General features: G+C 38.4%; 1 protein-coding gene across 1 annotated transcript in view; it reads right to left on the bottom strand.

Annotated features, from left to right (window-relative positions):
* Window positions 1–19,281, bottom strand: part of epha6 (eph receptor A6) — a 187,743-nt gene that overhangs the window by 63,416 nt on the left and 105,046 nt on the right. The window contains exons 4-5 of the mRNA XM_058381240.1: window positions 15,971–16,126; window positions 15,018–15,353 (exon numbers count right to left, since the gene is read on the bottom strand). Of these exons, the coding sequence (XP_058237223.1) occupies window positions 15,018–15,353; window positions 15,971–16,126 (492 nt within the window). The remainder of the gene's footprint in view (window positions 1–15,017; window positions 15,354–15,970; window positions 16,127–19,281) is intronic.

Here is a 19,281-nt window from a genome sequence, read left to right as displayed (position 1 = left end):
ACGAAGAATCGTCTCAATTTAGCTCGGACTTTCTTAGTCATTTAATTTTGCGTGTTTGTTTAGTTTTTGTCCGACCTGGACGTGACCTGCTTGATATTTTAAATGTCAAAAAAAGCTGTGTGGAAAAAGCTGCAGCAAATAAAAAAAAGTTAAACAACTCTCTCCTTCCACAAAAAAAACAAAAAACAAAAAAACAAAAACAATATATTAAAAATGAAATCTGTGTCATATTTATGAGTCAAGAATTCATAGATGATGCAATCAGGTGCATTACTATAAAAAATAACTATAAAAAAATACTGCAAGGGTTTTTAAAAAATGAACGATATTCATCTGGTGTGTTTTTGTTTTTTTATGCTTTTAATCAATTTATGAAGAAAACTTTACCATTATATATTACATAGCAATCAAACGGTGTTAATCTCTGCTATTGAGGCTTGTATTTCCGTAACCTGCCTCATAAACCGAACACAATAACTAAAAAAGAACCGAATCAGCTTCTGAGTAAAAATTTTCAACAATTTCAACAAAATTACTGTAAAGTTCATCACTATCTACATGTCAGGGAAAGAAAAAGACAAGCATTTTTGTCATGTTTGGTAAATTCTTAAAAATGGCAATAAATGTAAACGATTTTAACAAACTAAGCTCAAAGAAAATACAGAGTTTCCCACTAGTAATTACGACTTTTCGGTGTTTAACTCATAAATACGATCTTTTTGTCATGACTTGTATGCATTTGAATGCACTAGAGTCTAGGATCCAAATCAGCCTCTGAATGAATGTTGTAGATAGATAGATAGATAGATAGATAGATAGATAGATAGATAGATAGATAAATAGATAAATAAATAAATAAATAAATAAATAAATAAATAAAAAAAAAAAATATTTTATGGTAAAAAGGCTTGATTCAAAATTCCAAAATTTCCAAATTTCTTGTTGGTACCTTTTCTAAAGCACATATTCACAAAATTATTATTAAAAAAAAATTAGAGTAAAATATTGGTCAAAATTGTCATTTTTAAAATTAAAATTTCAAATAAAATCAATTTTTAAATTCCCAAATCCTTAAAACCAAACATTCACTAATATTATTAATATTGAAATATATTTCCGAGAAATAAAATAAAATAAAATATTAAGATTCATAGTTCTCATGAATCAGATCAAACTCGACCAAACCCCTAACAAATACCTATCTTTTTATATACCTATTAATTAATAAAACTTGCTAAAAAAAATTTTTAACTGTGAAATTGTTTTATTTTTTCTTTTTCTTTTTTTTAATAATAATGCTTCTGTCACGGCTTGTGTTGTTAGCTCTTAGTCCTGAGCTGCTGTGGACCACTGGGTTAACACAGTAACCAATCTCACACAGAGGTCCCCTGTCACTTATCTGTCCCAGTCGTCAGTGCTGGCAGCAGGTCCCAGTCTCCCTGTGCTGTCTGAAACTCTGAGTGAAGAGGAGGAGCGTCTGGCTCCACGGGGCCATTCCGGCTCACGCAGTTACTCAGCCACAGCGGGGTTCCAGTGTTGAGTAAATGACAAACCGCTGGAGGGAAGTGGGAGCTGCTGGTGGTGGTGGTTATGGTGGTCACATGTTTGCCCTGAGAACACTGCAGGGACATACGAAGTTTTCTTCCTGTACAATCTCACCACAAAGCGTGAGAAAATATTATTGCTAATTTTCTAGCCCTTTGTGTGTATGTGTGTGTATCCTGACCAATTGTTCAATTTTGTAAAATGAGATTTCTCCTGCTTTGCTTAATGTCAGGGATTGGCATTTTATTAGCGCGGCTTCCTCATTGCCGAGGCGCTCGGCTCGAATAATTTAGGAATTTTATACATTTCCTCTTCTTTTTTTAAATTGAATTCCCTCCATATTTCAGCAGGGCCGAGATGTTTTACTCTGCCGGAGCTGGGAGCGAGAAAAGCACTTTCATCAAAATTACAGACGCCGGTCGGAATTGATTCGGAGGCTAAAGCGGAGGGGATGGGCGGCGCAGAGACGGGAGGTGATAGCGCTTCTGAGGACGCCGACGTACAGAACTAGACAAAAAGGCTGCAGAGTGAAGTAATTACTGAGTAAGACTATACTGCCTGAGAGAGAGAGGAGAGGGATAACGTATCGTCGATGGCTGCCAGGCTGAGAGCGGCTAAGCTGGCTTTATTTTCCTGACGAGTCGCTCTGGTGTGTAAGACGCTTACTGAGGCAGGGCTGGTACTGGGGATTAGTACCGCGTATTAACTGATACTTAACACTTTGATAGCTTGATTTTCACACACTTCTGCCTCGTCGATAAATGACCGTGTGTGTAACGGCACAAGATAACGGACATCTGTGATTGGTTAGTGTCACTGATTGACATCCTTCCTACATGGAGCTGAGAATCGATCTGTCAGAATCACAGCTTTCTCTCGAGAGATCGTATCACATCGTATCTTATAGTATTGTATCGTGTCATATCATAACACACGGTATCATAATGCACTGTCATATTGTACTGTATCACATTGTGTAGTATCATATCGTATCACATCACAATGAATCCCATTGTATCGAATTATATCTTATCATATCACATATCTTATCGTATTCTATCGTTTCGTACCATAACACATCGCATCATATCGCATTGTATCATATCGTATTGTATTATATCATATCGTATCATATCACATCACATCATATCATATCGCATCATATCGTAATGTATCACATTGTATCGTGTCATATCACACTGTATCTCATCGTATTTTATCACAATGTATAGTATCATATAGTATCACACCACATCGAATCCTATTGTATCGCATCAAATCGTATCATATCACATCATACCACATCATATTGTATCGTTTCGTACCATAACACATCGTATCTGATCACATTCTATCATATCGTATCGCATTATATCGTATCATATCACATTGTATTGTATCGCATTGTATCGTATCATAGCTCATCATATATTATCGCATTGTATCCCATTGTATCATATCATATCGAATAATTTCCAATTGTATCATATTACATCATGTTGTGTCAAATCACATCATATCGCATTGCGTCATATCATAATGTATCGCATCGTATCGTATCATATCCCTTTGTATCTTATCTTATTATAGCACACTGTATAGTATCATTTTGTATCACATAACATTGAATCCTGTTGTATCCCAATATCATATTGTATCATATCACATCGTGCCTTATCGTACTGTATCCCATCGTTATAATTATCGTATAATATCCTATCACATTGTATCATATCATATCAAATCACATCATATCGTAATGGATTGCATCGTATCGTATCATATCACATCGTGTCATATCACGCACACCACATCATATCGTACCGCATTGTATCATATCACATTGAATCGTATCGTATCACATCACATCACATAGTATTGTATTGTGTCGTATTGCATTGCATTGTATCATTTCAAATCGTATCATATTGTATCACATCACCTCAAATGACATCACAGCTTATCTGAACGTATCATATCACTACCCTATCCTATCATATTCCATTTCATCATATTGTATCATTTCGCCTGGTATTGTATTGCATCGTATTGTTTCATATCATATTGTATCGTACCGTGATGTATTACATCGTATTATATAGAATATTATTGTATTGCATTGCACTGTATCATAGCATACTGCATTTCATTCTATCACATTGTATCGTATCACATCATATTGCTTTGTATCGTATCACATCGTATCGTATTGTATCGTATTTCAATGTGTTGTTTTGTATCGTATCACATTGTATCGTATCACATTGTATCGTATCACATCGTGCCACATCGTATCGTGTCACATCGTATCGTATCACATTGTATTGTATTGTATACTATCACATCGTGTCGTATTGTATAGTATCACATCGTATCATATTGTATAGTATCACATCATATCGTATTGTATCGTATTACAATGTGTTGTTTTGTATCGTGTCACATCGTATCGTATCACATTGTATTGTATTGTATACTATCACATCGTGTCGTATTGTATAGTATCATATCGTATCATATTGTATAGTATCACATCATATCGTATTGTATCGTATTACAATGTGTTGTTTTGTATCGTGTCACATCGTATCGTATCACATTGTATTGTATTGTATACTATCACATCGTGTCGTATTGTATAGTATCATATCGTATCATATTGTATAGTATCACATCGTATCGTATTGTATAGTATCACATCGTATCATATGGTATAGTATCACATCGTATCGTATTGTATAGTATCACATCGTATCGTACTGTATAGTATCACATTGAATCGTATCACAACGTATCGTATTGTATCGTATCAACTCATATATGGTATCGCATCACATCGCATCGTAGACAATTTAATGGTACTGTCAAATATTAAAGAGTCTTCATAAGAGTTAAAATCGTATTATATTCACTAGTCACATCCAGCAGATTCATTATCATCAGATATCGAATCACTGCATTAAGAATCTAATTAGTAACGTTTCACAGCAGATTCATTATCATCAAATATCAGACTGCTGCCATAAGAATCTCCTTCCTATCGTATTACATGCGGTCATGTCATGGTATCGTATTTATGGTATCACGTGGAAGCCTGAACTTTACACCGCTGGTATCTTATAGATCATTGTGTTTGTTCAAATATTGTCCATGAATCTCTTACCATCTACTCAGTAACCTTGTACAGATTATTGTCCATGCTGTGTTTTAGTTTTGACTTACAATGAATTCTATAGTCTACAAATGCTAAGGATGAGTCATACACGTCTGAGTGTGTGTGTGTGTGTGTGTGTGTCTAACCAGACTGCCAGCCTGTGCCTATGTGCATCTGCTGCTTGTCTGACTTCATATGTGTGTGTGTGTGTGTCTATAGGTATGCATGTGCGTGACTGCCTTTTTGGCTAGTGTGTTTGTGTGTGTGTGTGTGTGTGTACGTATGCATGTGCGTGACTGCCTGTCGGCTAGTGTGTGTGTATGTGTGTGTGTGTGCAGTAATGAGAGCTCTTCTGACATTATGTGCGCGCACACACACACACACACACACACACACGGTGTATTTGACAGGCCGGTTTGACGAGTCTATCTGAAAGCTAAAAATAGGAAATAAAAAAATAAGAAAGGTGACGGTGGGAACGGCAGAGCGAGCTGTGAGCTGCAAGCTGCCTACAGAGGGAATGTATTAACATTTGAAATGTCCCTCAGACACACACACACACCACACACACACAACACACACACACACACACATTCTCTTACATGTCTTGCTTGGCTGTTACAGCTGGTGAAGAGCTGCAGTGAAAAGCTGGTGTTGGAAATCTGATGCTCTCGTGTTTCAGTCAGCGTAATGTCTAAGTTTTCAGACATGCAATGATTTTCTCATTCCTTCGTTACCGGGTTAAAACTCGGTCACGTCACTCAAGTAAACACTGATTTTTTCCCCATAGTATTAACTTTGCCAACCAACAACGGTTGTGTCATATTTTTGATAGGTTTAGCCAGTGCTTATAGCGGGTTGCCAGTTTCATTCAACTCATTATTTCTCAAAATATAAATAAAGAATAACAAAAAATACATTTCCTGTAGTACTCACAGTGTCAACTTAAATACGGAAATCTGTATAGTTCGGTCCTGGTTTTGTCAGAAACAGCATTTTTAGACAACAGTTTGATTCGACTGAAATCATTATTTCTCAAAAAACCTCCAAACACTGCATGTTATTAGGAATGAACAAATCAACGCATCAGCAGAGTAACACACACACTCACACAGATACAGGACAAGAGCTGAAGGTTAAAGGAGAAGTTCACTTCCAGAACAGAAATCTACAAATGATTTCCTCACCCTCCTTCTTCCAAGATGTTCATGTCTTTCTTTCTTCAGTCTTCAGAAATGAATTTTTTGAGGAAAACATTTCAGGATTTTTTCTCCATATTGTGGATTTCAATGGTGGCCACGAGTCTGAACTTCTTGAACATCTTGGATGACAAGGGGGTGAGGAAATTATCTGTAGATTTTTGTTCTGGAAGTGAACTTCTCCTTTAACCTTCAGAAAGAAAGTGTCCTCAGTGGCTGACAGTGTTGGGCTGCTTTGTGTATTTCTGAAATCTCTGGGATTTTCACCCAAAAGCGTCTCTAGGGGGTCTACTGTTTCGAAGGTTGTGAGTTTGAGACCCAGGTCCACCAAACTGCCACTGCTGGGCCCCTGAGCAAGACCCTGAACCCTCAATTGTATAAAATGAGATGAATTTTAAGCCGGGCGATAAGGACGTCTGCCAAATGCCAGAAATGTAAATGTTAACAGGAATTATAGTACCTCACATAAGCACTCTTTACAACCGTGATGAGCAGAAAAGTGTCTCAAAATGAACAACACCTCGAACCTTGAGGTGGTAAACAGGGTTCATCTCCTGCCAGCCTAGAACATGGATCTGAAGCTACAGTGGGCTCTGGTAGAGTGAGAGTGTGAGCATGTAAAACAATCAGATAGAATTTGGATGGCAACACAGTGATCACTTAATGTACTCCAAATATGATAAGAGCCACACACACACACACACACACAAACAGATTCTGCCCCGAGGTTACAGCATCCAAACTCCATGCATATTCAATACCTATGTTTAGAATTAATATCTCTGATTTAATATGCTTTGTCTTATCAGCACAAGCAGTGTTATTATTGTACCTGTACATATTGTCACTGTCGCGAAAAAAAGGAAAAAAAAAACCCAGCAAAGTATGTTTCTATATAAAAAGAAAACCATCTGGACTCTCTGCGCTTTGTCCTAATTATTCCAGAACATTCATATATTTAGACATTTTTTCATATTAGTAAGAGACACACATATACAAATTGTTATTATTTTTTCTTATTTCCCGACAGCCAATGAGAGAAAAGCGTGCGATAAATACTAAATATTTAAGAATCGCTTGAATTACACACGAGTCAACTGGTCCAGCAGGTATGCAGGTAACAGCTTAGCGGTTTCCTGCGGCTCGGCTGTGAAGCCTCCGTGGCCCACCCTCTCTTTCTTTCTGTCTCTTTCTCATTAGTGGCAGAGGAAAGGCGTGTGGTGGTATGTGACCCCGCCGTCTGTCTATCCTGTCTGGGCTCAGGAGGGAAGAGTTCCCAGCTCTGGATCAACCCCCAATCAGTCTGACTAACATTAACGCTTCTTCTGAGGCTAAAGAGCCATGCGGGAGAGAGAGGGAGAGAGAGAGAGGGAGAGGGAGAGAGAGAGTGTGAGAGAGAGTGTGAGATAGAGAGAGAGAGAAAGAGAGGGAGAATAGAGATAGAAAGAGACAGAGACAGACATAGAGAGAAAGAGACAGAGACAGAGAGAGAGACAGCGGGCAGAGAGAGAGAGAGAGAGATCTTTTCTTTCCTGCATTGATAGACAGAACAGGAAGGTGACCTACTAGATAGCAAAAACGTTTCTAACTGTATCACATAAAAAACAGTGTCAAGGCTAAAACACTCAGGGGAAAGCTGTTACAGGAAAATAATTAACAACCAGATACTATTTTTCCTCCTATATTTGTTTATTAGTGATTTTTATCCATTTATAGTTACAGTTATTGTATATTACACAAACTGAGTGTGCTCCTGTTATCATTTTGTCTTAGCAGCTCTAAAGCTAAAGTCATTTCCTCACCAGTCTTTCTTTATTTCTCCATCCTGAAGACTCACCTGTGGTGGAAAACATACTGAAACTGGAGACTCCTTCCATTAAAATGAAATAAATATCTCTATACTGAAAAAGGTCCCAATAATAACCACTATAATTTTATCTTGCTTTAACAACAGCACTTCTTTTTTTTTTAGTCCCGGTTTAGTTGTCTAGACCCAGAGGGTTGTTGTTAATGCGCAGAAAAAGAAATAGAAATAAATAACATTTTAATCCAAGCTCTTTGTCTACATCAAATGATGAAGTTTATGGTAATATTTTTTTTATCAACGTTTTACCCCCGGGTATGATGTGTACTGAAGTCACAATTACCTCAGTAATATGTAAGCTGACTACTAGAGGAAAATAGGCTCATGAAGCTCTATGACATTATTATGCATTTGTATTATAAATGAATTTATTTTCAGACACCAGGGTTAAGCCAAGCGACAAAATGATAAGTGCAGCGTCTCATTTCGGGTCAGTCTTTAGCCGTTCAGAGCTCGGAGAATGTCGTTAATATGCATGGGAGAAACTGATCCATCAGCTGAGTGTTAAATATAGATGCAGGTCTAACCTTTCGAAACTATCTACACCTGGAATTCCCTCCTCCCTCTCTGTCTGTCTCTGTAATGACACTGGTGGTGTCAGCGGGTGGCAGATTGCGGGGATAGTTGGGGTCTTGTGCTCCTGTGTTCTCTCAGCTGCGGTTGGATCTGTCCCAGCACACAGGCCACACCAATCACACCAGCATCACCAATGCCATCAATACTGATGAGCCTCTTTGTCATGGAGACACCGAGAAGGACAGAGAAAAGCAGTGTGGCGGAGTTGAACACAACCTGCACCCGCTGCCACGTCTGATATCTCATACATCACACTGGGAATTACAGGTGAATGAGTGAAACTTGCAGCCGTACAGCTACTGGCGTCGCTCATGACTCCTCCCAACCACCCGCAGTACTCTTTAACCTCATGCCATCTGGGCAGAAAGTACTGGAGCATGTGGGCTATGGCTATAGCTGCCAGACTAGACTGGGGAACTGCTCCCTCCCTGAGGCAGCCAGGATCATCAAGAGCTGTCTAACTACGTAAACGTCCACCGCTACTATTCAGTCCACCACCTGACAGTACAATATCATTGTATTGGCTAGGGGTCATCAACTGGCGGATCACCATCTGGATACAGACTCAATGTATTTCAGTTGATTAAATGCTTGAAAGGATTCTGTTGCACAGCTAATACATGGATAAAAGTTTGGAATTCTGCAACTCCTGCTCTTTAAAACATGATCACACTGGGAATTACAGATGAAAGAGTGAAACCTGCAGCCATACGACTACCGGCAACCCAGAGTACTCTTTAACCTCATGCCATCTGGGCAGAAGGTACTGGAGTACGTGGTCTGTGTCTATTTCTGCCAGACAAGACTGAAGAACTGCTTTCTCCCCAAGGCAGCAAGGTTCATCAAGAGCTGTCTACCCACGTAAACATCCAACACCATCGTTCAGCCCGCCGCCTGATAGTATGGGTCGTCAACTGGCTAGCCACAGTCTGAATTCAGACCCAACGTATTTCAGTTGATCAGAGTGTTTAAATAGATTCTGCAGCATAGGTACTAATGCAGTAACTACTGTTCTTTAAAACACAAACCATCCCAAGTTTCTTAGTGAAACAAAAAAGCACCAGTGCCACAGCCATCCATGGCCAGGATTCAAGCTAGCAAAACTTTCCTTGGAGTCTGGTTGGAAGGGATGGCATACTCTCTTCCCCCGGTCAATTAGAGTGATGCTAACCAATCACAGGCATCTCTGAGCATCCTCCATGTATGTGGAAGAGGGTAAATAGCACCTTCCTGTGACAGTGCTGCATAAACAATAATCATGTTGGGGGGGGTGCTGGATGGTGGGTGGAGACTAGCAGGTGAGAGCTGGATGGTGGGTGAAGACTGGCAGATGAGAGCTGGATGGTGGGTGAAGACTGGCAGGTGAGAGCTGGATGGTAGGTGGAGACTGGCAGGTGACCAAAGTGTGGAGAAATGGGGAATAAAAACCCATGAATCATTGCTGCTTCTATAGTAGATCTTTGCAGCTATTAACTTGTATTTCTGGAAATGATTTAGCTCATCGATTTTTATAAATGTATCTTCTCTCTCTGGTATAAAAGGGAAAATGACATAATGGATTGTTACTAAAAAAAAGAAAGCCATGACGCTGATCAAAAGTGAACCACAATCCACAAGTACATTTTCTCATTGTTTTCATACATGCGATGCAAGGATAATGAAACTCAACTTGCCATCATTCCCATCTCTGGTTTCTGCTTACCTTTCTTCAAACATCTAACAAGGTCTATTACTCCCTTATTCCGTTCCATTAACAGAGACAGCAAACCTAAAACAGTTCTGTCAGAACAACAGCCACTGAGGTTTGAAGAGCAAATCAAGATCAGCCAATGGGCATTGGAAGGAGTAATTCATCTACACAAGGCCAGCAAATGAACATGGAGAAGAATTGTGGCAATAAGTCAATGAAAAGGTTAGGGTCAAGAACTGGGCAGTGAAGCCTACAGGGCAGACTATTTCAGCTAAGCTGGAGCTTGTATCGGTCTTTGCTATATCTGCTGACAGCGCCAGGGGCAAATGTGGAAAAAAAAAAACACCCAGAACATGTCGTCCTGAGCTACAGTGCTATATCATTATTAGTGTAAAACTGAGCATGGGTGAGAAGAAGAAGCGGTAGCTTCTGCAATGACACGCTGAATGAAAGACCCTTGTCTCTGAAATGGGTTTGCTCAGCACACTGAGAATAGAATCGGAGTGGACTGTGGCGCACTCATTTCCCCACGGACCACAGAGCCAGGGTCCAGAGAGAAACAGATCTCTCTCCAGAACAACCGTGTACCAATGTATAATACTGACTCTTAAACTCAAGGGCCTGGAGGCAGGTTGGGGAAAAAACATTTGCTGATGCAGTCAGAGAGTTCTATGGAAGAGAACTTATACCTGTTGAAGCATGTGATTTAACATACTTGATGAATTTGGATGCTAAAGTGAACTGCCTGAGTGTTTCTATTTGGACATGATAATAATACCCATAATACCCATAATACCCGATAATCAAATAGCAAGCGAATAAATGGGTACCAACACAAGGAATACAGTCATGAAAACATTATATACTTGTTATTCACTATCACCAACCAACCTGATACAAGAACCACAACTAATAACAAATACTTCAATGAAGAAAATGCAATGATCAAGTTTCAAGTACAGTTTAGTACACCTTGTGGTGGCCCAATACTTGACTAAATCATTTCCCTTTAATTTCTTGCCCAGCTGATCATATCAAACAACTGAAATCACAGGAACTTGGATTAACCTATCTACAAAGGTGCAACAGTGTGATCTGTATCTTCCTCACCAAGAGTCTAGTACAGCACCTGGTTGTTGTCATGTTTTCATGACTGTGTATATTTAGATTTTGTTTGCTCCATGAGTTTGGTAGAGGACCACCGAATAGTGTACCTGTGCTTGCTGGAGGTGATGCTTTACCTGGTTCTGCAGCTATACAGTAAGGAGTTAAAACCACTGATAAATGGTGACACTGCTGGCATGTGAATTATATCTGGCCTGGCAGCATTTACAATTGAAATGACCTGTACAACCATGCCAGTATGGACAGGGTAGTGGTAGCTTAGTGGTTAAGGTTTTGGACTACTGATAGAATGGTTGTGAGTTTGAATCCCAATTCCACCACGCTGCCATGGTTGGGCCCTTGTGCAAGGCTGTACTGTATACCTTACTTAGTCCATTATTTTAACAAATGGAGAACTTTGGACCAGATGCAGGCCTGTTAGAAATGCAGACCATACAGAAAAAAACATATGCAGTGTATATACATAAATATTTACATTTACAGAATTTGGTAGACCTTATCCAGTAAGACTTATAGAAGTGTTTTGAAATGTCTGTCAATTAATACATCCTGATACCAGGTCACCAAGTCTACCATCAGTCTAAAAACTTTTTAGGTGTTAGTTTAAATACTCCAAAAAGAGTAAAGAGGTAGGTCTTAAGACAACAGCCAGTAGCTGTTTGGACGTCTAGGGAAAGTTCATTCCAGGACCTACAGTAGATACCAAAACAGAAAAGAGCCATGATGCAGGTTTTCCTTGTACCTGAGAGATGGTGGGACCAGTCAATGATGCTAGAGGATCAGAGGTAGGGAGCATGGTAGGTGCTTTGAGGTAAGTGGGTGCTGCTCTGTCTTTGGCTTCAGAGACAAGCATCATTGTTTAAAAGTTCTGCCAATGTGCCGAAAGAACTTTCTGTAGTTTAGCAACTCCAGATTTCTAAACATGATCCAGCATTGCCTTTGTTCATCAGTCCCGACACTCGCTAGAGGGCTAGAGACATTGGGTTGGAAAGAGAAAGTCTTTTTACAGACTTTCATAGGTTTTTATTGGATTCATCTCCCCAGACTTGTCAAAAAAGAAAGAAAAATCAATGACAAAAAGTAGACAGAAGAAGGCATCTACGATTCCATGGCGCTAACGGGTTCTGGCAACTTGGTAATTTAAAAACAAAACAAAACTCGTCTCAAATATAGCTAGGGATGAATAATTAATGGTTAAGCATTAAAGGGTAACTGCTGGCATCATTCAGTCGTGTAAGCAGAATTGGCAGATCTTTGTACGGAAGGAATTTTATGAAACTGGACCTTCATGCAGCTCAATAACCCTTCCAGAGAGAACTTAGGGCTATACTGAGAGCTGCACAAAAAAACAGGGCTCCTTATTCTACCAGGGAGAAGTGCTTTATATAATCTCGGTGTGAGAGCTATGAGGAAGTGAGGCAGACAAGAACAAGATTTCATACCTCTTACCAACCAGGCAGAAAAATATTCTGCTATATATTATAAGCTTTCTGTTTGACGTTCATAGCTGGAGGTGAAGGCACAAACAACTTCTTTTTTTTTACCACCTTCAAATGAAACACTCTAGGCAGTATTATGCAAAAAAAAAAAGCAAAGACGATATGTGAAGAATCCCATGATCCGGCGATGACAAGGTGAAATAATCATCTCGGATATAAAAGAGTTTGTCTGAGTCTTTTGCCAGAGGCACTTCCTGTGACAAATAAATTATAGAGATGCAAAGAGATAACATATGCAATTATATTATATATTTGCGAAAGACGTGTTGAATAGTAGAGGTTTTTAGAGAATTAGTCTGAAACTATCAATCCAATTACGTTATGGCAAACTGCAAGCACTTTAGAGAAGCTGAAATGTCCGTGTTTATAGGCAGAATGCTGATGCACAAAGTCTTTCTGTTGGATTTGACACAACAAATATAGATCTGTCGATGAGGCAAACTGAACCGCGCAGACTTCAAGTTCACTCCAAGTTCATTTCCACATAGTTATTCTGCTGGGTAAATTATTTGATATAATCAGTCACTCAAGGATTCTTGATTGTTGCAGCAAATAATGCTCGATTTTCGGCTTTTTTCCCACAATTCTGGAGATTTTTGTGCTTCTTTTTGCTGCTTGGATTGGCAAAAACTGCAAGCACAGGATTCTCCTACCATTTTAGATATGTATTTAATGCCTTTCTATGAGCGCTATATTTACATTCCACACACGTGAATGGATGATTCGATGAATTGCGATGAAGTCACATGATCAAATCACCAATTCCAAGCTTGCTTGATTTTGCTTTAGTTTCCAGGATCGCAAAATTAGGAAATCCTTAATGGAATGTTTTATACTGAATTAAAATCATGATATAGCCTCTCACATTTACTCCTGTATGTAAAGACAGCTCCAATTTTCACCCCCCCCCCCCTTTTCCCCCCTAATTGAATTACTTAAGATTAACTAGATTAACTAAGATTATCACTAAGTTCATTATTTTCTCAAAGGTTATTCCTCTTTTACCACAGTGATTGCCAACAACTGTGATTTTTTTGTCATTATTAATAAATGAACCTTGGTGGATTGAATCATTTATGGATGCACTGAAGAGGAACATCTGTAAAATAAGTTAGTTCCTGTTCTCACTTATGTTACAGCAGCTAGAAATGAGTCGTTTCCTCACCGGCCTCGCTTATTTATCTCTCACGCTTGAGGTAAATTAGCAAAAAATAAAAATAAAAAAAAAAGGTCATATCCTGTCCTGTACATGCCTCTGTCCTGACTGTTATAAAGCTCTGACACTGGAGACTCCTTCCTTAAATATTAACCAAACATCTCCTCACAGAAAATATTTCTTTGTTTGGAAAGAGTTTGTTTATATTTTACTGGATTAGATCACGCCAAATCAAGTGCCCACAATACTCATTCAAATCCCTGTGAATAAGTGTTTTCTATATAAATGAACAGATTTATATAAACTACCACTAGAGCTGTTGTTATACTGTGGAAAAAATAAAAATCATAAATACTGTATGCTCGATGGGGGAAGGGCATGTTGACTTAGTGGTTAGCGTATTTTCGTAAGGGTCGGAGGTTCGATTGGCCCTGCGCTCGTGCTCTCCATGTGCCTCAGGGGTTTAAAGAGGGGTCTAAAAACATGCTCTGCAGGCTGATTGGCTTCTCCACATTGTTTGTAGTGTCACTGGGTGTGTAACCTGTAATGGATTGGAAAATAGATGGATGGACCTCCTGAATTTAAGATAATGCCTTCATCTGGGTAATTACAGATCCGATAAAAGACTAGCATAACCCTAACAGTGACGCTACTCTGACATTCAGAATAAAAGGTTTACTCTGTAATAGTGAAGAGTCTGTGACGAAGGGAGCAGATACTGCCTCAGAGAGTGACCCTGAAATCAAATTTTTGGTTTTCGGATCTCTTTACAGCCGCCGTCTGGGAATTAAATAAAGTGTTGGAGATATTCTCGTGTGAATTTTATAGTTCTTTCTGGGAAAACAATTACAGTATTTTCTGAAGATGCATAATTATGCAAATAGCAGCTGAATAAAGCTCTCATTAAAATCTTCACTGTTTGGATAGTTCACTAAGGCAAGCCGTGAGTGGGTTTAAATTGGGTAGGATTTGTTGTTTTGCAAAAGGAAATACTGCATGTCGACCTACAGAATCTAATCAAGGTTCTCAAGCAGTCTCATGTGTATTTACTCGCTGTTCTTAAACAACCGGTTAATCAACACAGGGATGAATAAGCAGAAATGATTGTAATAACATATTCCTACCACAGAGGGCTCCAAATCCCAAATTCTTTAACACTTACATGTTGCAGCTTTAACCACTGAACCACTAAAGCTGAAATGCACTCACCAGCCTGTGCGGTGCTGACAGTGATGTTAGCCATCGGTCTCGCCGCTCGTCCCATTCCTGACACGCCGTTAACCGCCTCGATCTGGAACGTGTAGTTAGCGTTGGCCACAAGGTCCTGCACGGCCACAGAGGTACGTGTCAGTCCTACAGGCGGCGGAACAAAGCGCACGTCGCTGTCGCACGGTTGGCAGGCCTGGCCTTCGACACTACAGCGCTGGCACATGACGTTGTAGCTCATGTCCTTCCGGCCGCCCGTGTCGCTGGGCGGAGTCCACTGCAGGAACAGTGCAGTTTCGTTCATGATGTACACCACGTTACGAGGAGGTGAGGGTGGTCCTGAGGGATAAAATAACAAAACTTTGAATAATTTTTACATCAAGCCTTAAAAACAAGTCTCAACTAATGAAATGCAAAGATTTAATAATGTCTCTATAAGCTGATGCAGAAGTATTGGCACCCTTCACGGTAAAAAATAATATATAAAATAAATAATAGAACTTATTAAAACATTTTTTGTTTGTTTTGCATAAAAATATTTTTATATTATATAATATTATATAAATATATAATATTATTATAAATAATAATAATCATTTATTTTCGAAAAAAATTATTAAAACATAAATATTATTACATATATAATTAATTTGTATTATAAAATTATTTTAAAAAATATAAATAAAATATATGAATTTTAATTTCAAAAATCCTTCAATTACAAATGTTAAATTTTATTATTTAATAAAACTTTGTACGAAATGATGATCTTATGTGTAGATTTTCTGAATAATCGTCTGAGGGAAAATGACAGAGAAAGCAAGGTGAAGCGAGGACACACGAAACACAACTATTATATCATAAAAGAGCAGAAATCTAACTGGCATGAGCCGATGCAGTGAAAGGTGTAATAACAGAGTCTAGACGGATGATTAGATAAATCGAGGTGGACTGACGTGTGCAGGCGTTGCTCGGCGGGTCTTTGCCAGCTCTGTAGTATCCTTTCTCGCAGTGACACAGCGCCGATGCCTCAGAGTGGCTGAGACTGTGTGGAGGGCACTTGGAGCACTTGATGTTTCCTGCGAAGGCCTTGTAGAAGCCGGCTTTACAGGCTGCAAACACACATAGCGGAGAAAAAAACACACAGTTGAAAGGATGTGCTTCATTAAATGCTAAATGCTTGTGTATGATGTATGTTACAGCGCTTGACGTGATGCTGCTGCTGCTGCTGCTGCTTTCACGACACTGAACCTCAATGGCGGTTTGATAAATAGCAGTTCGGAGACGTGCAGCTCAGGAAACTGAATTCTTACAATAAAGGGCTGGGAGTAAATAGAATCAATACCTTCTGCTGACGTATAGAATTTCAACTTAGACGAGCGTATAGCTCTAATGCGTCACTTCTGCTGAAGTGAGTTATGTGGATTAGACTCCAAAATGACCTGCGGTTCACGGCTCGGCTCACGGTTGCCAGGTTTCAGGTTCAGAACATGGCTTTTATAACAAGGGCTTGTTGGATAAATAAAACGGAATATAAAATAGGAATAGGGAAAAAATAGATAATAATAAAAATTGTAATAAAAGAGAATATTTATGGTATAGTATGTGGATGTGTATACAGTATGTTTAAATGTCATTTTATTCTAATACTTTTCTTACTTTATTTATTTCTGTTATTCTTGTTGATTCTATTTTTTTTGACACAGACTGCCGATGACATGTCTTACTGTGTATATTTTTGTGACAAATAAAATTTGAATTTTTTAAAATATAACTCTTGAGAAAATGTGTGTTTTATTTAGTTTTTTGGTTTCTTTGGGATTGTGTAAAAGTCCTGTAAAAGAAGCGATGTTATGCCACATAGATGACTACATCTATATCCCGTGATGTTTACTATAATTATTATTCAAATCTACAAAACCTTTAAAGACCAGTCTTTTTTCTCCTAAATAAAAAAAAGCATAAGAGCCAATAGATCAATGAATCTACAAGAATTAGCTGATGCTAACAGCTGCAAGCTCCGCCCCTTTCCTCAACATACACGCTCTGGATTGACTGCCGGCATGAGGCGAGTCTTCGCCTTTTTGTCAAGGAAAATGCCGAGGGTTTAGATTCTTTAATGTGAAATAAATAAATAAGAATCTACAAATGTGTTGAACTTCATAATTAATATCAGTTCATTATATTTAGGAAGAATGACAGAGATCTGAAAAGAAAGAAAAAAAACCTGATGAAAACTTAATAAGATTGTAATAAAGTGCCAAATATTATTTATTTATTTATTTATTGGCTATTTATTTATTTATTTATTTATTTATTTATTTATTTATTTAACCAGAAACACTTTGAGCAGCAGTAGAACAGTAAAAATCATCACTTCTTTGTAAGCAAAAAAAACAAAAAAAAGCAATAATTGTTCATTTTTTCCCCTTTTTCCATGATTTTTAATAGGTTTGAAGAAAAAGGGAAAAATGTTTTTCAGAATGGCTTCAGAACATCAAACTGCATGTGTGATCTTGGGCAGAAGTTGACCAATTAAAACAGCAGCGGAGTTTCCAAGTCTCCAAATCACGGCAAGCACATGGCAAAGAAAAGTGGGGGAGAAAAAAAGAGTCTCTCAGTCAAATGCATTCACACTAAAGCATGTTTGTGTAAAAACGCTTTGAACTGACGCCTAAACGCTTCCTCTGAGGCTGATTATCTCAGTGTAATCCTGGCACTGAGCTTCTGACATGATGAGAAAGGCTGAATGTTTAGTATCTCTAAGTGCTTACTGCTTTTTTAAACCCTTATTAAGAGATGAAAGCTGCAGGATAACACTGACCTTCCTCCAGTCAAAAAACACACACAGCCCACATACTCACAACCACCACAACAACACAACTACAACAACAACAACACAACTACAACAACAACACAACTGCAACACAACAACAACAACACAATTACAAAAACACAACTGCAACACAACTACAACACAACTACAACAACAACAACACAACTACAACACAACAACAACACAATTACAACAACACAACTGCAACACAACTACAACACAACTACAACAACAACAACACAACTACAACACAACAACAACAACAACACAATTACAACAACACAACTGCAACACAACTACAACACAACTACAACAACAACAACACAACTACAACACAACAACAACAACAACACAATTACAACAACACAACTGCAACACAACTACAACACAACTACAACACAACTACAACAACAACAACACAACTACAACACAACAACACAATTACAACAACACAACTGCAACACAACTACAACACAACTACAACAACAACAACAACACAATTACAACAACACAACTGCAACACAACTACAACACAACTACAACACAACTACAACAACAACAACACAACTACAACACAACAACAACACAATTACAACAACACAACTGCAACACAACTACAACACAACTACAACAACAACAACAACACAATTACAACAACACAACTGCAACACAACTACAACAACAACAACACAACTACAACACAACAACAACAACAACACAATTACAACAACACAACTGCAACACAACTACAACACAACTACAACACAACTACAACAACAACAACACAACTACAACACAACAACACAATTACAACAACACAACTGCAACACAACTACAACACAACTACAACAACAACAACAACACAATTACAACAACACAACTGCAACACAACTACAACACAACTACAACACAACTACAACAACAACAACACAACTACAACACAACAACAACACAATTACAACAACACAACTGCAACACAACTACAACACAACTACAACAACAACAACAACACAATTACAACAACACAACTGCAACACAACTACAACAACAACACAACTACAACACAACTACAACAACACAACACAACACAACAACAACAACACAATTACAAAAACACAACTGCAACACAACTACAACAACAACAACACAACTACAACAACAACAACAACAACACAACTACAACACAACAACACAATTACAACAACACAACTGCAACACAACTACAACAACAACAACACAACTACAACACAACTACAACACAACACAACAACAACAACAACAACATTACAACACAACAACAACAACACAATTACAAAAACACAACTGCAACACAACTACAACAACAACAACACAACTACTACAACAACAACACAACTACAACACAACAACAACAACACAATTACAACAACACAACTGCAACACAACTACAAC

This window comes from Hemibagrus wyckioides, linkage group LG26, assembly GCF_019097595.1.
Source record: "Hemibagrus wyckioides isolate EC202008001 linkage group LG26, SWU_Hwy_1.0, whole genome shotgun sequence".
NCBI lineage: Eukaryota > Metazoa > Chordata > Actinopteri > Siluriformes > Bagridae > Hemibagrus > Hemibagrus wyckioides.
This window is presented reverse-complemented; position numbering and strand designations above follow the sequence as displayed.